At 37.9% G+C, this 18,641-nt stretch overlaps 1 protein-coding gene across 8 annotated transcripts in view; it reads right to left on the reverse strand.

Moving 5' to 3' along the window:
- Sgip1 (SH3GL interacting endocytic adaptor 1) overlaps positions 1-18,641 on the reverse strand; it is a 201,908-nt gene that overhangs the window by 47,142 nt on the left and 136,125 nt on the right. For 7 of the 8 annotated variants that reach the window (XM_042683547.1, XM_042683541.1, XM_042683537.1 and 4 more), the window contains 5 exons: positions 15,904-15,928; positions 14,917-14,968; positions 12,784-12,869; positions 9,484-9,576; positions 6,030-6,104 (listed from right to left, as the gene is read on the reverse strand). In XM_042683547.1, coding sequence (XP_042539481.1) covers positions 6,030-6,104; positions 9,484-9,576; positions 12,784-12,869; positions 14,917-14,968; positions 15,904-15,928 — 331 coding nt within the window. Of the gene's footprint in view, positions 1-3,377; positions 3,879-6,029; positions 6,105-9,483; positions 9,577-12,783; positions 12,870-14,916; positions 14,969-15,903; positions 15,929-18,641 lie in introns of all 8 variants that reach the window. The other variant, XM_042683508.1, reaches the window with a different exon arrangement.

The following is an 18,641-nucleotide window of genomic DNA, read 5'->3' on the forward strand; positions in this document are numbered from 1 at the left end:
CTTTCCTGCCCAGGCTGGCTTCAAACTGTGATCCTCTGATCTCATCTTTCTGAAAAGCCAGAATTACAGACGTGAGGCACCAATGGCCAGCTATATTTCTGGCTTTTTTTGGAAACCAAGATTTCAAAATCCCTAAAACAGAGCTCTTGAAAAGAGCTGTGATGGTTAGAATGTTCCAGGAAAGGACTACCCATTGTGATAAGTAGACACGTGCGGCCATCAAGCACTTGATGGAACTTAAAATTAATTTTAACTTACAATTAAAATAGTTCTTAGGCATAGTGATGCCTGAATTGGACATCGCTTCTCTTAGATTTATATTTAGGAAATATATTTGATTAATTCAACCCCAGTGTGTTAGTGTGTGTGTGTGTGTGTGTGTGTGTGTGTGTGTGTGTTTCTGGGGTGAGAGACAAATATACATATCTATATCTATATCTATCTATCTATCTATCTATCTATCTATCTATCTATCTATCTATCTATCTATCTATCTATCTATCTAATCTAGAGAGAGAGAGAGAGAGAGAGAGAATGAACATATTTTTAAGCACTGCATTATTTTCCCAAGTTGGAAAATGCTGTCTGAAATTCTCTTAACTACCTCTTCTTTCTCCTCAGTTTCCAATCCTGCCACAGGCTAGTAAAACTCCTTTTCCTTCCTGTTCTTGGGCATTTAGTACCCATGAGAGAAGTGACAGCCTTTGCCAAGCCATTCCAATAAAGGAATTCCAATAAAGCCAGACGAGGAATTTATAATTTTTTGCCATAAATAAATTCAAGGTCTTGGAGCAAATTTTCAATTTCCAACTGTTTTCAGAATCAGGTAATTCTTCTGATTCACAAAGCTGCGGGTGCTTCTACCCTTGATCAGTCACAGGCCCTACGCCAGGAACATACTTTACTCAGTTAAGTACAGTTACGCAATTAACTAAGTGTAGGGAAAGTTAGTCACATCACTCAACCACCTATTTGTTAAATGGAAACTCCTTTGTACAGGACATAATAAAAAAAGGCAGTACACAATGGGAAACATTGTTTGTCTTTAAAACATTAGGCTGAATCCTATTGTTAAGTACTTAAATTTTTGTTTCTGACAGTTTGCAAATAAACCAAGACTTAATTATGGAGATGTTGGTGAAGAGTTCTTTTTATTTATGGTCTTCATTGGCCAAGTTCAACCTCCATTGAGAAGTCTGATCATTCAATGCCAGCAAAGTACAGTGTTTGGTAGCTCAGTTATTAAAAACCAATAGTCTTTACTGGCAGTATTTTAAACTAATTTCAAATAAAGGTTGTGAACTAAACATGAAAATAACAATCCAATTCTTAAAGATTCCAAAAAGAATACCAGAGCTACTCTCTTTCTCATTAGATTAGAGGTTTAAATAAGCATATATCTCTTAGAGCTTGGTGAAAGATGATGGAGAAAATACCCATTGCCCTGTTTTCTCCATCCTGTCAGAAGATGCTGACTTTGAATACAGCACAATAGCTCACTACTGTAGACATTCTTTGAAATGTCTTTACAGAAGACCAAGAGCCTGGCCCAGGAAAGAGCCAAACCCCTCTCTTAAGCTACAACATCTTTGGGTTTGCTGTTCAATGGCTTGCATAGAAACTGCTTATTGTCTCTACAGGAAAGAACAGAGCTGTATCCCTCCCAAATTAAAACAGTGTTACAGGCATAGATGTGGGCATTTTGACCATCAAGAATTAGAGAAACATAAAGCAGTACATTCTGCTGATCTTGAAGATGACATCATGCAGTTTAGGGTATTCAAATAAAATTGGGACATTGTGCAACCTTACAGAAGTACCATAGTAGTTAACATAGTTAACATAGTAGTTAAAAGTACAGACTCGAGATCAGACAGACCTGAGTGTCTGAACTCCAAGTCTATCACCTCCAGCTGCGTGAATATGAGCAGATTACTTGATATTGCTGAGCCTCGACTTTCACATCTGTAAAATGGGGAAAATAACAGTAATGTACCATGTAGAGTTTTTGTGAGAGTATAAAAAATAATGTGCATAAAGCACTCAACATGGCATCTAATGGAATAAAACTGTAGCGTGTTCTTTTTTATTGGAAAAATAAGAGCACTCACAGTTTCTTTTATTTTGGAACATGGCCCAGAGTCATGTTTTCCAAACTTATTTGAGTACTGGGTTGTTTTCCTTTTTGGAAGGAGGAGGACTGTGGGCACAACTATTGATGTGCAACATTGTTTTTGTGAGTTGCACAAGAGAGGACACAGCCCTCCATGACCTATGGACAATGTCATTTTACCAAGCGAAGCTGCATTTGCAAACTCAGAGCAGCCTTGAAAGGCACTACACAGAAAGAGGCAGCAGATGAGTGAATATTAAAATACAGACAGGCTCCTTCTTTCCTATCTCGTGTACTTGGAAAGCAAGTAGATGATGTCAGCTACTGAAAGGTGCTTAGACTGAACCCACATGGAAAAGAGCAAAGGCACTGAGGATCTTAGCAGATAAACGAGCAACAGAGAAGTAAATGATATGGAATAGATGCGTTGGAAAACTCTTGATGGTTCTTTGGTATGTACGACCGGTGTTTCTGTCCTTTCATTATTAGAAAACACAAAAATGTAGTGCAAATAAAAAAAAAAGAAAAGGTCAAATTGAATGTGACAGTTTGCACTGAGAATCCTAAAACATACATATTTTGGGTAGCCTTTACTCACTCCCATCCTCGTACTTAGAAACAACTTCAGAGCCTGATGGATATCAAAAGGTGAGATCAGAGAGCAGGTTTGATTAAGCAGCCCTGTGACATTGGAGATACAATAAGCCAAGGTTTTTTTTTTTCCTCTTCCAAAATTTCCCTTTCAAGTCTAGCACATTTTTTTTCCCTAAAGAAATGAGAGGAATTAGCATAGTTCCCTTGCTGGGAAAGAAAAAGAGAGAAAAGAAAAACAAAGAGGAAAAAAATATAGGGCTCCTTTTCTCTCATATTAAGCTACAAAACCTAGAGCCCTCCTGAACATTGGACAGGGCAATTAGACGTGTGATCTGTGACCTCCTGGCTATACGATCCATCTTTCTAGAACTCTGTTGAACTCCAAACCATCACACCTTACTGTTTGAAACTTCACTTCCTCACTGCAGGGTGGGAGGTAGGTCACTCCTGGGGGTTGGGAATACATGACAGAACACATCCACACACTGGGACCATGACGGTGAGCATTCAGTGCACTGGGACATGCCACAGGGCCACAGGACACCCAGACCAAAGGAAGAATGGCTGAAGCCCTAAAGCCAATTGCCAGGCAAGAGGAAGGTGTTGCTCACACCGCAGCAGCCACAGCCATTCCCCGGCACACGAAGCACACTCAAGCAATAAGACGTACCACTGGTGGTCCCCGTACCACTGCCCGAGCCAGGTCCGGGGGACGAAACCACAGTCCTGTAGGTGGGTGGTGGTGGGGGAGGTGGAGTTGCTCTCTGTCCCAACCCAAAATCTTTAGGAGATGAGATTGTTTCTAAGTAATCATCTTTAATGAAGGTCTGCTCAGCAACTTTCTTCTGGACTTCTTCTAAATTGAGCGGAGATGGTACATTGCGTGTAGGACCAGGAGGTCCCTGGGAATCTGAGGGGCCCGGGGGGCCAGGAGGGCCTGAAGCTGGGGAGTCAGCTGGGTTGTCTGATGCAGCTGTTGGAGATACCACTGTTTCCCTTGGAGTCAACTCTGGAGTAACGTGTTCCGGGGACGTATCAGAAAAATGGACCCATTTTTCTTCAGTGTTAATGGCCACAGACTTGGGGGACAGCACTGGGCCAAAAATGCTGTCCAAATCATTGATGGATGGTAGTTTTTCAATTTTGGCCTCTGTGGCTGACTGGTCATTTCCTGCAGTTAAAGTAGTGATTTTAAACTTCGAATTAACTTTGTTAATCTTATCTGTATGAGGGTTGTAGGAGGGAGGGATGAGGAGAAACCTGGTAAATATATTGTTTTGGGAGGTGCCTCGGTGGGCATATCTTAGATGTAAAAAATATAGTTAGTAGATTAAGACTTGAAAGTGAAGGAAGAACTCCCCACCTTGATAGTGTGAGTGCATTTCATGAGAGAATTTACTCGTTTGCAAGGTGACCACAGTTGGCCACTTTACCAGCAAAGTTCTGAGGAGAATACCACTCTCAAGGCTGCTCACAGGTGAGCAAGGGTGATTGTTTTGAGAAGCTGGTGATAGGTACAAGCTCTGGAAACACAAATGCCCAAAGGGAGGATGCTTCTGACAATCTGGCCTATTGAAATACACAAGAGAGCATTCAAAGAATTGATCACTGATAGTCACCCTGGGAATCTGATCAGGATTGTATGTTCTAGTACCTTAAAATAGATAAATGTCTGGTGAAACTAGTGATAATATATATTAGTTTTTTTTTAAAAAAACAAACATCACATTTAGCTTTAGGTCTTCTGTTTTGTTTATATCAGAAATACAATGAAAACACTTAAGAGGTATTTTCACATAAACATGTACAAACACACACACACACACACACACACACACACACATGCACATCCCCACATAAGAACATACACATAGGTTATTGCTACTTTTTGGAACTGTTGCATATATACCCATTGAACAGAGCAGAAAATCATAAAAACATTGTTAATTTATTTTCTCATCAAGTCTAAACTGTTAACCTCGAAGGCATAACCATGATAGGAATCTACTTAAAGCTATGCTATAAAAAGTCTCTGTTTTGTTTATAGATTATCATTAGCCTTTTGTTCTGTTTGAAATAGTGACTTGTTTTATAGCCTAGGCTGGCTTTGGACTTGAGACTTGTAGGTGAGACTACATTTTTAGTTTATATTAACAAGAAGAGAAAAACATCAAAACTAACTTCTATAACTTGGTGTGAAATATTTGATAATAACTACAATATGAAGAACTGTACTTTAAAAATTTTTAGATTATTTAAATTAAAAACTATTACCTCAGTAAGTAGAAAGCCTGATTAGAGCCTTTTTACCCTTAAATAATTGTTGGGCTATTAGAACTGGCTTGGTATTTCCATATTTTTAGAGTGTAAGAAATTAACTTTCAAGGTCCCAAGTCTATAAACAAATGTAATAATATTTTGCATGGCTCACTATACAATTTTTGTTGATGGTAGGTTTATTTATATTTAACAATTTATGGAGCCTGGTTTGCACTTACAAACATCTTTACTTATAAGACTCTGGATGATTCTCTATCAGATTTGAGTCAATATAAATTTCATAAGTGCCTGTGTCTTCCTTTCTCCATTGATGATAAATACTCTGTTCTGTACTCTAGCTCCCCAGTTGCATAAATAGCAAGGGGCTATTGACTTCCAAATGTGACAAAGAGCCATGCTGTAGGGCTCAGCAACATAAAATAACCATTATGGCTTTTGACTTGCTGTCCAATAAGACTTGGCAGAATATACATCATTTGAATGCATAGTATTGATTTTAATAGATGGTAAACATGTGTCTTCAAAATTACCTGCCTAAAGGATCTGGTAATTCCTTACCATTTTCATAATTTTTACATATCTCTCTGCCATGAAATTATTGAATTCTTGAGTGAGCACCCGGGGGAAAAAATGCCCCACCAATAAACACTTCACTGCTCATCTTGAATCCATGATCTGCCTTTATAGTGCTAGCAAAACTTTTATTGATTCTAGGAAAAACACAAATTGTGTCTTGAGACCATTCATTTTAAAATTGTTAAATTGAGGTTAAACGAAGTGAGTGGTTGACTCAACATTTGACTTTTTTACCTTATGAATTTTTTCTCTCATTTTATAAGTAAATGTAGTACTGAGGAAAAATGAATTCAGAAGTTAATAATTTTTGAGAACCTTAAAATAAGTCTTCAAATCAATTCAATGTTATGAAAGTGGGCCATATTGATGTACCCTACAATTTCTAACACTTTAAGAGCATGTTGAGGTCTGGGTATTTTGTTCCAATGGCTATATTGTCTCAGAATGGAAAAAACCCACAGTTTACCTGGTGCAACTGTTAAGGGGGAGCCTGTTCGAGGTGGAGTGGCTGGTACATTTTTTGGAGGCAGTGGTGGAGGTGCTGCAAAGAGATGGAAAGTCAAGCGTTATTGATCATGTTCTTCCCAATTACACAGTGTACTGCAGATTAGGTTTTTCATTCATATTCCTGGCACCGGAAATGGAATGGCTATTAATGTTTTAAAGTGTTTTGCTTTGTTGTTGTTGTTGTTGTTTTGCCAGCCCTGGGGCTTGAACTCAGGGTTTAGGTAAAGTTTTAAATTATACTTTTATTATCTTTCAATAGTTCTACAAAGGAATTGCCATTCAACAAATAAGTTTATAAGTACAATGCATGATGTCACCCCTTTCCTCATGATTCCCATCCCTCCTAACCCCTCCTCTCCCTCAATATTCTTAGTTTCATGGGATATATGTTGAATATTAAGACTGTATTCTCCCACCTTCCTCTCTTCATTCTCTACCCTCATTTACTGACCCCCCCCACCATATCATAAAGATTTTATTTTTGTTGGTTGTGGGGCCTGAACTCAGCCTGGGCACTGTCTCTCAGCTTTCAGCTCAAGGCTAGCGCTGTACTATTTGAGCCACAGTGCCACTTCCAGGTTTTTCTGCTTATGTGGTGCTGAGGAATCAAACCCAGGGCCTCATGAATGTAAGGCAAGCACTCTACCACTGAGCCAACTTCCCAGCCCCATACACATTTTTTTTAAGTTCAGACATTTAAATTCAGATTTTTCTTTGCACGAGAGTAAGAGTTACTTAAAAGAATGTCAGATAATAACAATAGTGTAAACATTTCACTCATTGAAATATTACTCCACAAGCCAGTGTACACAACTGAGATCCATCTCCTGTATGAAAGCTAGAGGCAATGGGTTGACTAAAAACAGTCTCTGTCCTTAAAGAATTATGAATGACAATGAACTGGCAATCTCAGTTATAATCCAGGATATCATCATGGAAATTACAATAAATCAGGTGGTGGCTTGTGAAAAGGCTTTTTAATCCAGTCTGGATATCATTGTCTAGATTGAGTCTAGAAAGGTTTCAAAATTTTGAAAGCTAGAAGCAAAGTAACTTGAATCAAAGGAGGATGAACCAATTCTTTTGGTAAACACAACAGTCAAAAAATGTCCTAGAAAAAGTGTAGCATTACAATCTCGATTACCACTGAGGTTCTTACTTTGTAGACAAATTTAGTGTTTGCTATTTCAACAGGTAATATTTGTTCTTGTTCCTTTAAATATATATATATATTTTCTTGTGATGCTTGATTCATTCAAGGATTCACATTAATCTCAGAAACCATACTAAGGTTTAGTTGTGAACGAAGTGTAATCCATTCTTCCATATTCTAAAAGCAGAGTGAGTTGGGAGGATGTGGAGTTGGAGACATTTTGCCCATCTCCTCTACCACCACATTATAGGAATAGTTTCTTTCTGTAATCCCTCCCTTCTTCTGTCCTTAATATACCATTTGCTTTCAAACAGCATCTGTCTTTCTGCACAGTAAACATGATTGACAACTCTGCTCCTAAAGCCTAGGAATATGTGGTTCTTAATCATAGCTATGAGCTACACAGAAGAGCCAATCAAAGGTCGTGCTCTTTATTAATCACAACCATACAAAGTCAATTAAGGACATAATGAGCAAAATATTACACAATAAATAAAATACCTAAAGGAAAAGCCTAAAATAGTGAGTTTGTGCTGTGACCACAAAATGATCATAAAATGCTCCTCAATTGAACAACAATGTCTGCTCTGCCAAACACAAACAAAAATGTACAGGGCTGAAATACCAATAGTGGTATTCAGTACATCATCTCCACAAACATTTCTCTTATGTTCCTACTTGGCATTTAGGAAAAGGTTTCTAAGAACAATTTGGATAGCTCAGATCTACAAAGAACCTTTTCAAGAATTTTATATATTTTTATAGGCTTTGTTTTCTAGTAGCTTGAAGAAATGTTCAAAATCACATGGTTCAATGCTTTCAAATACATCTTTAAATGTTGAGAAGTTCAAAGAGTTGATGAAAAGGCCGGATCACATATAAAACATATTCCCCATAAATTACTTCTTGGTCTTTGACTATGAATCCTCTATTTCCTCTGATCGAATGTGTGTGTGTGTGTGTGTGTGTGTGTGTGTCCTGAGGCTTGAAATCAGGGCCTGGGAGCTGTCCCTAAGCTTTTTTTTTTTTTTTTTTTTTTTTTGGGTCCGGTTGTGGGGCCTGAACTCTGGGCCTGGGCACTGTCCCTCAGCTCTTCAGCTCAAGGCTAGCACTCTACCACTTGAGCCACAGCGCCACTTCCGGGTTTTTTCTTTTTGCTTATGTGGTGCTGAGGAATCGAACCCAGGGCCTCGAGCATGCAAGTCAAGCGCTCTACCACTGAGCCAACTTCCCAGCCCTGTCCCTAAGCTGTTTTTGCTCAAGGCTATCACTCTAGTTGTATCACAGTTCCACTTCCAGCTTTTGGTGGCTACCTTGAGATATGAATCACGTGGACTTTCCTGCCAAGTCTGCCTTTTAACTGTGATCCTCAGATACCAGCTTTCTGAGTAGCTAGAGTTACAGGTGTGAACCACTGGTGCTCAGCTTCTATGATTACTTTTAAATACCAAAAAACAAAGACCTGGAAATATGGAACTGGAAAAAATATTAGACTGTTTGTGTGCCTAAAGAAGTAAGATTACTCACTGTGCTTTTTATCTTTCTAAAATATCTTCCTTTAAATCTAGTCTTTCCATGGGTATTCTAAGGAGTGCCTTCTGTATACATGATCACAATGAGCCATCTACTGAAAGAATAAAAAAATCCAACAGATGGTTTGACCAAATGAGCAATACTTTTAAATAGACAAATCTACCACAGGCAAGGGTAAAGGATGATAAATATTATCAAGATCTTCTTATTTAGATACTTGTACATGGTGGAAAAGGCGAGACTGGTGGCTGCATTGACCTAATTTTGTCCTGATTTTCTATTTCGTATGGTCTCTTTTGTCGAGCCTGTTGGTCTTGCTTTCTAAGTCATGCTTTCCTTGTGGTTGTCTGTCCTCTGTAGCTTTAGTTGTTCTGGGACAAGCAGACTCCACCTGACTTGTTTACCTCTTTAGTCTGTGACAACCTAGTACTCACTTGTGAAAATGAATTTCTTTTGCTCACTTGCTAAACTGAGTTAATAAATGAGTGAATGAGCCTGGGGAATGTCAAGAGACATTCCACATTTTGTTATCTTATTTCTGCATCTGCTTGAATAACCTGCCTTGTCCTCCTTAGCTCTGAAGACTATTAGAACAACATCTCTTCTCTTAATATTGTACAGTTGAAATGTTGCTTATGTACACTTTGTTGGAGCTGACTAATTTCACTATGCAGACAGACAGTAACATGAATCATTTATTTTTCCAGACAGGACAGACACAACTTACTTCCAGAGGGAAAAGGCCTTGTTAACTTTGGCGACTCCAGATTTGGATTAATTGATTGGCCTGAACCCCAGATCTCAGGCTGATCTAGAAGAACTGGAAACAGGAAGAGAATTTCTTAGAGTAAGTTCAAATGAAATTGCCCTAGGCTCGCTCTATCTATCTATCTATCTATCTATCTATCTATCTATCTATCTATCTATCTATCTATCTATCTATATTTAGTTTTTATTAACTATATATAGTTGTACAAATAGTTCAACATGTCAATTTACACTGGCTAAGATGTCCTAGAAATTAGAACTTAAAATTTCAATTTCAATTTGAGCTCACAAAATTCTCTCCCTCACAAGGAGGTAATTTTTATTTTGTCTCATATAGGACAATTAATTTAGAAATACATTGCTCCTCATTCTTCTCAAGCATAAAATAGAAACAGCATTTGGAGTGTAAGGGCATGAGTGTGTATCTGTGTATGTACACAAACTATTTAAACTTTTCAAAGTAAAATCTGTATTTGGTTTCTAGTTGGTAACTTAAGGCTATTCTGAATATTAGTACACATATAGATTTGATTTCTGGTGTTCTTGAAAACTTAAGATTTTTTAATCCTATATACATTTGCTTTGCTATAAGGTAATTTAAATTCTGCTAAACTATGCATTGGAACTGAAAATTTCTGGGTTCTATGCAATAGTTCCTGTATTTAAAGGATGTTCTAACAAGTTTTATATAGCATTATAAATAGAAATAAGTTTTTTGAATGCTTGATACATATTTTAAGAGAACCAGAAAAAGAAATAGGTGCTCAGACATCTGAAGTAAATTTAGGCATTTAGGTATTGAATCTAAGAACACTGAATTTCACATTTATTCCCCTCTTTGATATTTCTTGCAGTGCAGTGGTCAATGAGCACGTAACTAGCCTTCAGAAAGAGCTGTTATATTTCACCACAGAGCCCCGCCTGGGAAGTTGGTCCAATATAGATTCTGATGTAGCCCCTATATTTACAGAACCTCAGGCAAATCTCTTAACCCCTCTGAGCTTCCCTCCTGCAGTGTAAAGTGGAGATAATAAAAAAAAACCTCAAGAATTACTGAGAAAATTGAAGGAAGTAATAGATGTTCTCCCAATTGATCCATGCTGTGCATAAAATGTACCTAAAGCATCTGACACAAGGCCAGTAGCAGTTGCCATGTATTTTAGTTCTCATAGCACCACCATGTGGTTGATATTAACAATACTTTTAGGAGAGGAATCTAAAATTAGAGTGGTTAATGATTAAGTAACTTGTTCATAGAAACAAGTAATGGAGCTGAGATCTTACCCAGATATATTGACTCCAAAATATAGATTCCTGTCATCTAAGGCCTTTTAAACCAGGAATAGGAGAATCAATCAAAAGGAGAATGAGTAGACAGGAAACACTGCAGGGGTAGACTACATGGAAATCAGGGGTTAAACCACACAGAACAATCAAGGCAGATGTACTGACAGTCTAGGGGAGCAGGCTGTCCTCTGCATTACAGCCCTCAATGGCGATCTTCACTCTGTTCTGTTGTACAACAGTATTATTTTCAGGGATTCAATGTGGGATAGCACTTTAACTTTTAAGAAAGGTTTCTACTTTTTATTTTTTTTTATTTTTTATTTTTTTTGGGTCCGGTCATGGGGCTTGAACTCTGGGCCTGGGCGCTGTCCCTCAGCTCTTCAGCTCAAGGCTAGCGTTCTACCATTTGAGCCACAGCGCCACTTCTGGCTTTTTTCTTATGTGGTGCTGAGGAATCAAACCCAGGGCCTCAGGCATGCAAGGCAAGTGCTCTACCACTGAGCCACCTTCCCAGCCCAGGTTTCTACTTTTTAATGTAAGGTTTTAGTCTATAAATGCAATAACTTAAGTAGGCAGGTTCAATTTCAATAAATCAAGTCCCACCTTTTGTCACCATATAATCATGTTATTAAACTCGAGACTAGCCACAAATAAGTTAATAATACAAATGATAGCATTACAGTGAAATCATAGATATGTAAGGATTCAAAGTTACAGATGTTTAAATCCCTGAAGGAGTATTAGGAATTTTTGAAAAGTTATTTTACTAACTCCTTATTGAAAATATTCAGGCTGAGTTCCGGCTTTTTCCTTGATCCATTCTCTATTTATGCACAGTTAAAGAGTTTTAGCAGGCCACACAGCACCAACTTGCTCCAATGGGCTTTAGATGCAAGTGATCTAGAATCTCTTCTGGATTTTGCTCTTAGGACAATTGGTAAATTCCATTGGGTGCTCCCATGCCCTTTCTTCTGATGGGGAGGCATGAGCACTAAACAAGCCCCCTGGACTTAGCGATGATGGTAAATATTGAGCATGGTAGAGATGTCCTGTCTTCCCATTTGACTGTTAAGAAGAATCAAATAAAATCCCATTCTTTTATTTACTATTTTTTTATGTTTTTCTGCAGTTTAGACAAGTTTTCCAAGTCTCATGTCCTCATTATTTAAGAAAAGTCTCCCAATTGATCCTAGAAAGACACTGTTTTATTGTACCTTAGTATTCTTAAGTTAAATCACTTGTTATAAAGACATTCTATATGATCAGACTGAGTTACTGGAGATATAGGTATTGGGCGTAAATACATTGCAGAAACAGATTAGATTCCTTTTTATAAAGAGGGTATTTTATGCCAAGTGTTTTTTATTTATAGTTCCAAACATGATTAATTTTAAAAGTTAAACACAAGCCTAGTAATAAATATTTAATAGTCATGAGTAACAACAATGGCAGCAATGAAGGTATGCCTCTCATAGCGTGGTAGTTTTAAGTTGCTAAGTGAAGTCATTCTGGTTTCCCAAGCCAGCAATCAAATTGAAACCTACATTGAAAAAGTGCAAAAGAAAGTCAATGCAGAGAGGCTAGAGCCCTGTGCCAGTGACCATTATGGGTAGAAGAAGATCTAGCTCTGTTCATGTTCCTGCTGACAATTCACATGACAGCTGTTTGGCTCACAAAGCATTTACTCCCTGATAAAGATTTGTATAGATTTGTATTATTCTTTTTACTGACCTATTTTGAGGAGTGAACTTGTGAGCTATATTTCCAGAAGTAAACTTTCTAATCCTAAAATAACAGAGGTGTGCAAACTAAACTTCTATTCTTGACAGAACATCTAGATTGGCATTTTTCTTTCCCATAAAGATCTTATGGTAGGTTAAGAATATACCTTGAAATACACCCAGTTTCTCTAGAGAGGTTGCACTTCAGTGAAAAGAAGAACAAATCTATAGATGCTTATTGTCTTTCCTACCTTCTGTCTTCTGTCCATCGAAAGCTGATTCTAATGGTGGGCCGAAGAGGGGAGCAAGGGCCACAGTGTCATCAGGAGGCTTTTTGCTAAATCACACACATTAAGGCAAGTTACAAGGAGAAGGCTCAAAATGTAATTCTCAAGAAATATATACATGCTTCCCAATATTGTTCTTGGTTAAACAAGAGTGTGTACTTTTGTGTATGTATTTATGTATGCAGGTGTGTAAAAGGTTGTTGTTAAGCTTAGGAAGCATAATATAAAAATGTGGAACACATTATTGGAATAATGGTAGGAGATAAGATCTCTAGTTCTAATTGGAAGACCAAGGTACTAGTCTAGCAGAAATAAGGCAAAGGAGAAAAAAAAAATTCAAACTATCATCTTTCTCAATACCTACAGGAGAGAATATCAGAGATAACAGATCATAGCAAACCTCATTTCTATCCTAAACTTTCAAAACCACTTATATCTACCATTGTATCTACCATCTCTCTATAATATATATACATACATACATACGTATATGTCTTATATAATATATTAAATATAACTAGCTCACTATCACTTGATCCACACCTCCAGCTCAGCTTTTTGTTGCTTATATTTTTATTGTATTTTTTTTTTTACCAGTTCTGGGGCTTGAACTCAGGGCCTGAACACTGTCCCTAATGCTTCTTGTTGCTCAAGGCTAGCATTCTACTACTTGAGCCACAGCGACACTTCTGGCTTTTTCTGTTTATGTGGTGCTGAGGAATTGAACCCAGGGCCTCATGTATGCAAAGCAAGCACTCTACCACTGAGCCACCTTCTCAGTCCATTGTTGATTATTTTGGAGAGGGAGTCTTATGAACTTGGCATCCCAGACTGTCTTCAAACTATGGTCCTTTGGATCTCAGCCTCCTGAGTAGCTATGATTATAGGTACAAGCCATTGGTACCTAGTTAACATTTATATGCTTTTAACTTATAATTATTTTGCTTTTGAGGCAAGGTCTTTCCTGTGTAGTGTAGGCTAGCCATAAACTCTATATCTTCTTGCTTCTGCCTCCCAAGTGCTGGAATTACAAGTGTGAACCACCATACCCAGTTTAAAACCCATTACAAAGGGACAAATTGCTGAGGAAGTTTGTGTCTAAAAAAGAAAAACTGTGTTGTCCAGCTTCTAATTTATCCTGCACCTCCCACCCTATGGGCTAGTTATAACCTCCTAACACCCCAACCTAGAACATCTCAGAGAGCCAATATTGAGGTACTGGAGGTATAGGGTGAATTAAATAAAACTTTTATTCTTTCTCCTTCCTAGTTACTAATCTGTACTGATTTTTAATAAAAGACTGCACAACTTTCTCCATTTCTTATTCAGATCCAATTCCTCTCATTTAGCTTAATGAGTGTGCTGAGATGTCAAATGTAAATAGGAGAGGTAAAGGCTAAAGAATATATTCCTGAGGAATATATTGTGAAATACAGTGTTCTGCTAAAAGGAAAAAAAATACAGAATAGAAGATTCTTTTGATGCATGACAGGTATGTCATGTGATGCATGTCTCATGAAATTATATCTAACTGAATATGCTGCTTTTCATAGAACAATATAACTATGTTTCATCTCAGCATTCTGGAGACCAAGAGATCTTCTTACACAGAATTCTGATCTTCTCATACTCAGAGGACCACACATTGTGATGGGCAATTACATTGGATAAGTGTAGGCTATTTTCCTGAAGGTTTCCCTTGGGCTATACTTAGGAAAAATGATAATATCTTTAGATTGTGCTTTGGACTTATGTACACATAGGTAAGCCCATCATTATCATGAGTCACAATTTTTTTTGGGGGGGGTTGTGGGGCTTGAACTCAGCCTGTGTGCTGTCCCTAAGCTCTTCAGTTCAAGGCTAGTGCTCTACCACTTTGAACTATAGCTTCACTTCTGGCTTTCTGGTGGTTAATTGGAGATAAGAGTCTTATGGACTATGCTGCCCAGCTGGTTTTGAGATCCTCAGATCTCAGCCTCCTGAGTACATAAGATTACAGGTGTGAGCCACCGGCACCTGGCAATATCACCCAAAAGGTATTTGATTAATTATTCATGAATCCTTACACAAAACACAACCAATGTCTTTCATGCTCACCTTATAAGTTCTGGAGTTGGAGTTGAACGCCTGGGTCTTGCCACTTCTTCACCTGATGCACAGGACAAAAGGCCTTTTTAGGTGTATTTTTACCAGTCTCTTCTGGTGTGTCATATGAACTATGTTTGGAAACACTTAGAGATTTAAGTCTCAGCAATAAACAACTCAATATGAAAACTTCGCAATGCAAACCCTCTTCTCTGGCAATGAGACAGCCCTAAATTTGGCATATAAAGTGGCTTCCTCCTCCTCCTCCTCCCACCCCTCCCCCACCCCAGCATTTGTAAAACTTCATTAACCAAGAAGCTACCATAAACAAGTCATCAAATAGAAATGCTGTACCCTGCTGAACATGCCAGTTCTCAGATGTCTGCTGCCTTGGCTGGTTTTGCTTCTCAATTATCATTGAAGAATAAGCCAAGGCCATATGCACATAGATTGTGAATCTAATGTCCTCTGCCTTTTATTTTCCTGAAAATGCCAAGGAGATGTTGAATCTGTAACTGGGGACCATGAATTTAGATTTCCTTAGATTGTGTTGCATGCAGCAGATGAAATCTAGGGAAATTTAATTTCACACCTTACATCGATCATAGCTAGATCCTATCATTTCGGTTGAAATTTTCATATTAAACAACATGAGAATGAGTAACTCACATCTACCTTTACTTCTTTCCTTCCTTCTCTCCCCTCCTTTATCAAGAGATACTATTTGATTAAATTAATTTTGATACTTAAATGATACAGCAAGAGTTGACAGATATAGGAAGAAAATAACAATGCTTTTGCCCAAACTTTAAACATTGATTATTCATAGGTACTCTTATCATAATAACAAGAATCCTTTGCTGTAAAAGTAAAAAAAAAAGTAAGCCTCAAAAATCAAGCCCAAGAGTATATAATTCATATGCGTATATGCTCCAAGATCCAAGGAACTATTTCTTGCTTGCAACTGTACTCTATTTCTGATAGCTAAGATATACTTACTGGATAAGTTCCTTTTAATTGCACCCTAGAATTAGAAATAGACACTATAAGGCTTAAGACCACATATATGTTATGTACAATATGTATTATTTCTGTTATTGCAATTAAACTGAACTCAAAGATAGGTGGATGGGGAGAATGAGATTTGACTCAGTGCTGCATTGAAGTTGAAATTGGTAGACCCACAAAAATCAGCTTTTCCTTTTACTCAGAGGGGACAGAGTAAAAGGAAGGGTAACTCATAAGTCAGTCAATGGCAAAACCCCTTACCTGGTCAGCTTTGGTAAATCAATGACTAATATTACCTAGTCTATTAAAAATAAGACCTTCCTGGAACATTAGCAGACAAAAAGGTAAACACAAGTTTAACATGTATTTGATGTTTGAAAATTCTAGAATGTTCTTAGAAGTATTATCTGTTCCTGGTCAGGTGAGGTTCCCAAGTTGCTAGCAGAAATCACCAGCAGTTAGCAATGGGATTAAAAAGATCAAAGTGTCAGGTGTTAAAGGAAAGAAAAGCTTGTCACTGTCTGCCATTGAGTTGACTTTTTTTTTTTGTCAGCGGTGGGGCCTGAACTCTGGGCCTGGGTGCTGTCCCTCAGCTCTTCAGCTCAAGGCTAGCAGACTACCACTTGACCCATGGCACCACTTCTGGTTTTTTCTGCTTATGTGGTGCTGAGGAATCGAACCCAGGGCCTCATGCATGCAAGACAAGCGCTCTACCACTGAGCCACCATCCCAGCCCTGAATGGACATTTTATTCAGGGAACCAAGCAACCCCTTCCTACCTTCCTTTCAATTTCTTCCACCTGCTGTCTACCAGGCCACCAACCACCAACCAGGAGTCACTTAAGGAATTATAGTACTATTGGAATGCAAACAATCCTAGCAGGAATAACACGAACACATCTTCTTTAGAGGTATGATGTCTTGCCATGAAATTGTTCAGATAATAGAAGAATTGATTACATTTAATTAAAATTACATTTAGTTAAAATCAGAAGTTGTGAAAGGTTCTTAGTATGAGATGCTCCAGAAAAGAAGACCTTTGGGAGGATTGCCTCATGGGGAAGGAAGGGCATGACCTGCCTTAAGAGAACGTTAGGGACACCACTGAAGGCAGGCAAAATGTCAGTGCAAGGAAGAATTCCAAGGGATAAGACCATGAATGAACTGCTACCAAGCACACACTTTATGTTATCACTATTGTGAGGGCTCAACCTTATGGCTACAGATGCTTTCTGTTCTCAGATTATAAATTTACAATTGGACAAGATTTAGCACTGCTATACTAGAACCATCAGAGGCTTCTTTTCTTTTTTTCCTAAGTATATATCAGAAATTTCAACTCTATTTTGAGACTATTTATGATAAAAAAAAAGCAATTTGAATCAAAATAGATTCAGGCTATGTGTTTTCCTGTATTTAGGTGCTTTCAACTGGCTGGCTTAATTTCTCAGAATCTACTTTCTGGCTTGTTTGCATAAAATTGAATCTATTTCTCCTTAGTATGTGTGTCAGAGAAAGAGTTATTATATTATTAGTAAAGTTTTCTGATAAATATGATTACATCTGCTAATGGGCTACTAAATAATAAGGCTCTGGTCCTATGAACCCAGAGAAGCTGAATTAATAAGGTCTAAGGGAACTGATACAAAGGTTTTATTTCACTGTCACAGATGAATAAGTTGATGTTGAGGAAACATGGTCACCAGTACTGTGGGAACTGAAATCCAAATTTAGAAGATGCCAGGGCTGATCTTTTGTTCTTACTTATACTCATTTTTATTAAAAATGTAATACCTTCAGGGTACCTGTGCCTCATGCCTGTAATCCTAGCTACTCAAGAGGCTGAGATCTGAAGATGGTGGTTTGAAGCCAGTCCAGGCAGGAAAGTCTGTAAGACTCTTATCTTTAAGTAACCACCCAAAAGTCAGAAGTGAAGCTGTTGCTCAAGTGGTAGAGCACTGGCTTTGAGCAAAAAAGCTCAGGAACAGTTCCTAGGCCCGAGGACTGGATCAAAACAAACAATAATAACAAAAGAATATATAATAACCAAATAGTCAAGAAAGGTAAAAAGCTTCTTTTGTATGCATCATTTCTCAGGTATGTCAATTAATTGAGCAGCTATTTATTATTGAAAGGCAATGAAGAAGACCCTGTAACATTTCTAGCAAATCTCCCTCACAAATGAATTAGCACAGTGCAAGCCAGACATAGAAGAAATATGCAAGAAAATTCTGTTGGTCAGAAACTATAAAGAAGAAACAATTTAGAAAGAGTAGATTTCAAACAGCAAAAGAAAAGAAAGTTCCACTGTTAGCTGGAGGCATCATACAGGTCTCTGATGACCCAGATACTGTAGCATAACCAATCTAAAACATAGTAAAGCAATGTCAGCTGGTCAGACCACATTTAGGAAAGTTACCTCTTGAATTGAAAACCTTCAAAGGGCTCCTATCAGAGTGACTGTTTGGTGCTCTTATGTATATTGTGAGTCATTTTGTTGTGAATCATATTTCTCATCTTGAACTAATAAATCTTTGAGAGTAAACTGTCATAATCTACAATATCACCTAACAGCTTGGTTAGAATCATCCCACCTAAATAACAGTTTCTGAAGACACAATCTTCCAGCCACAGCTGTTTTATTTAAATAGAGAACCACCAAATTGTCACCTGAGGCTGACTATCAGCCTCTAACAGTAGCTGGTTATAAATTGGTACAGGCCTAGGAT

Source organism: Dipodomys spectabilis, unplaced genomic scaffold, assembly GCF_019054845.1.
Source record: "Dipodomys spectabilis isolate Male_0828 unplaced genomic scaffold, ASM1905484v1 ptg000002l, whole genome shotgun sequence".
In the NCBI taxonomy this organism is placed as follows: Eukaryota; Metazoa; Chordata; class Mammalia; order Rodentia; family Heteromyidae; genus Dipodomys; species Dipodomys spectabilis.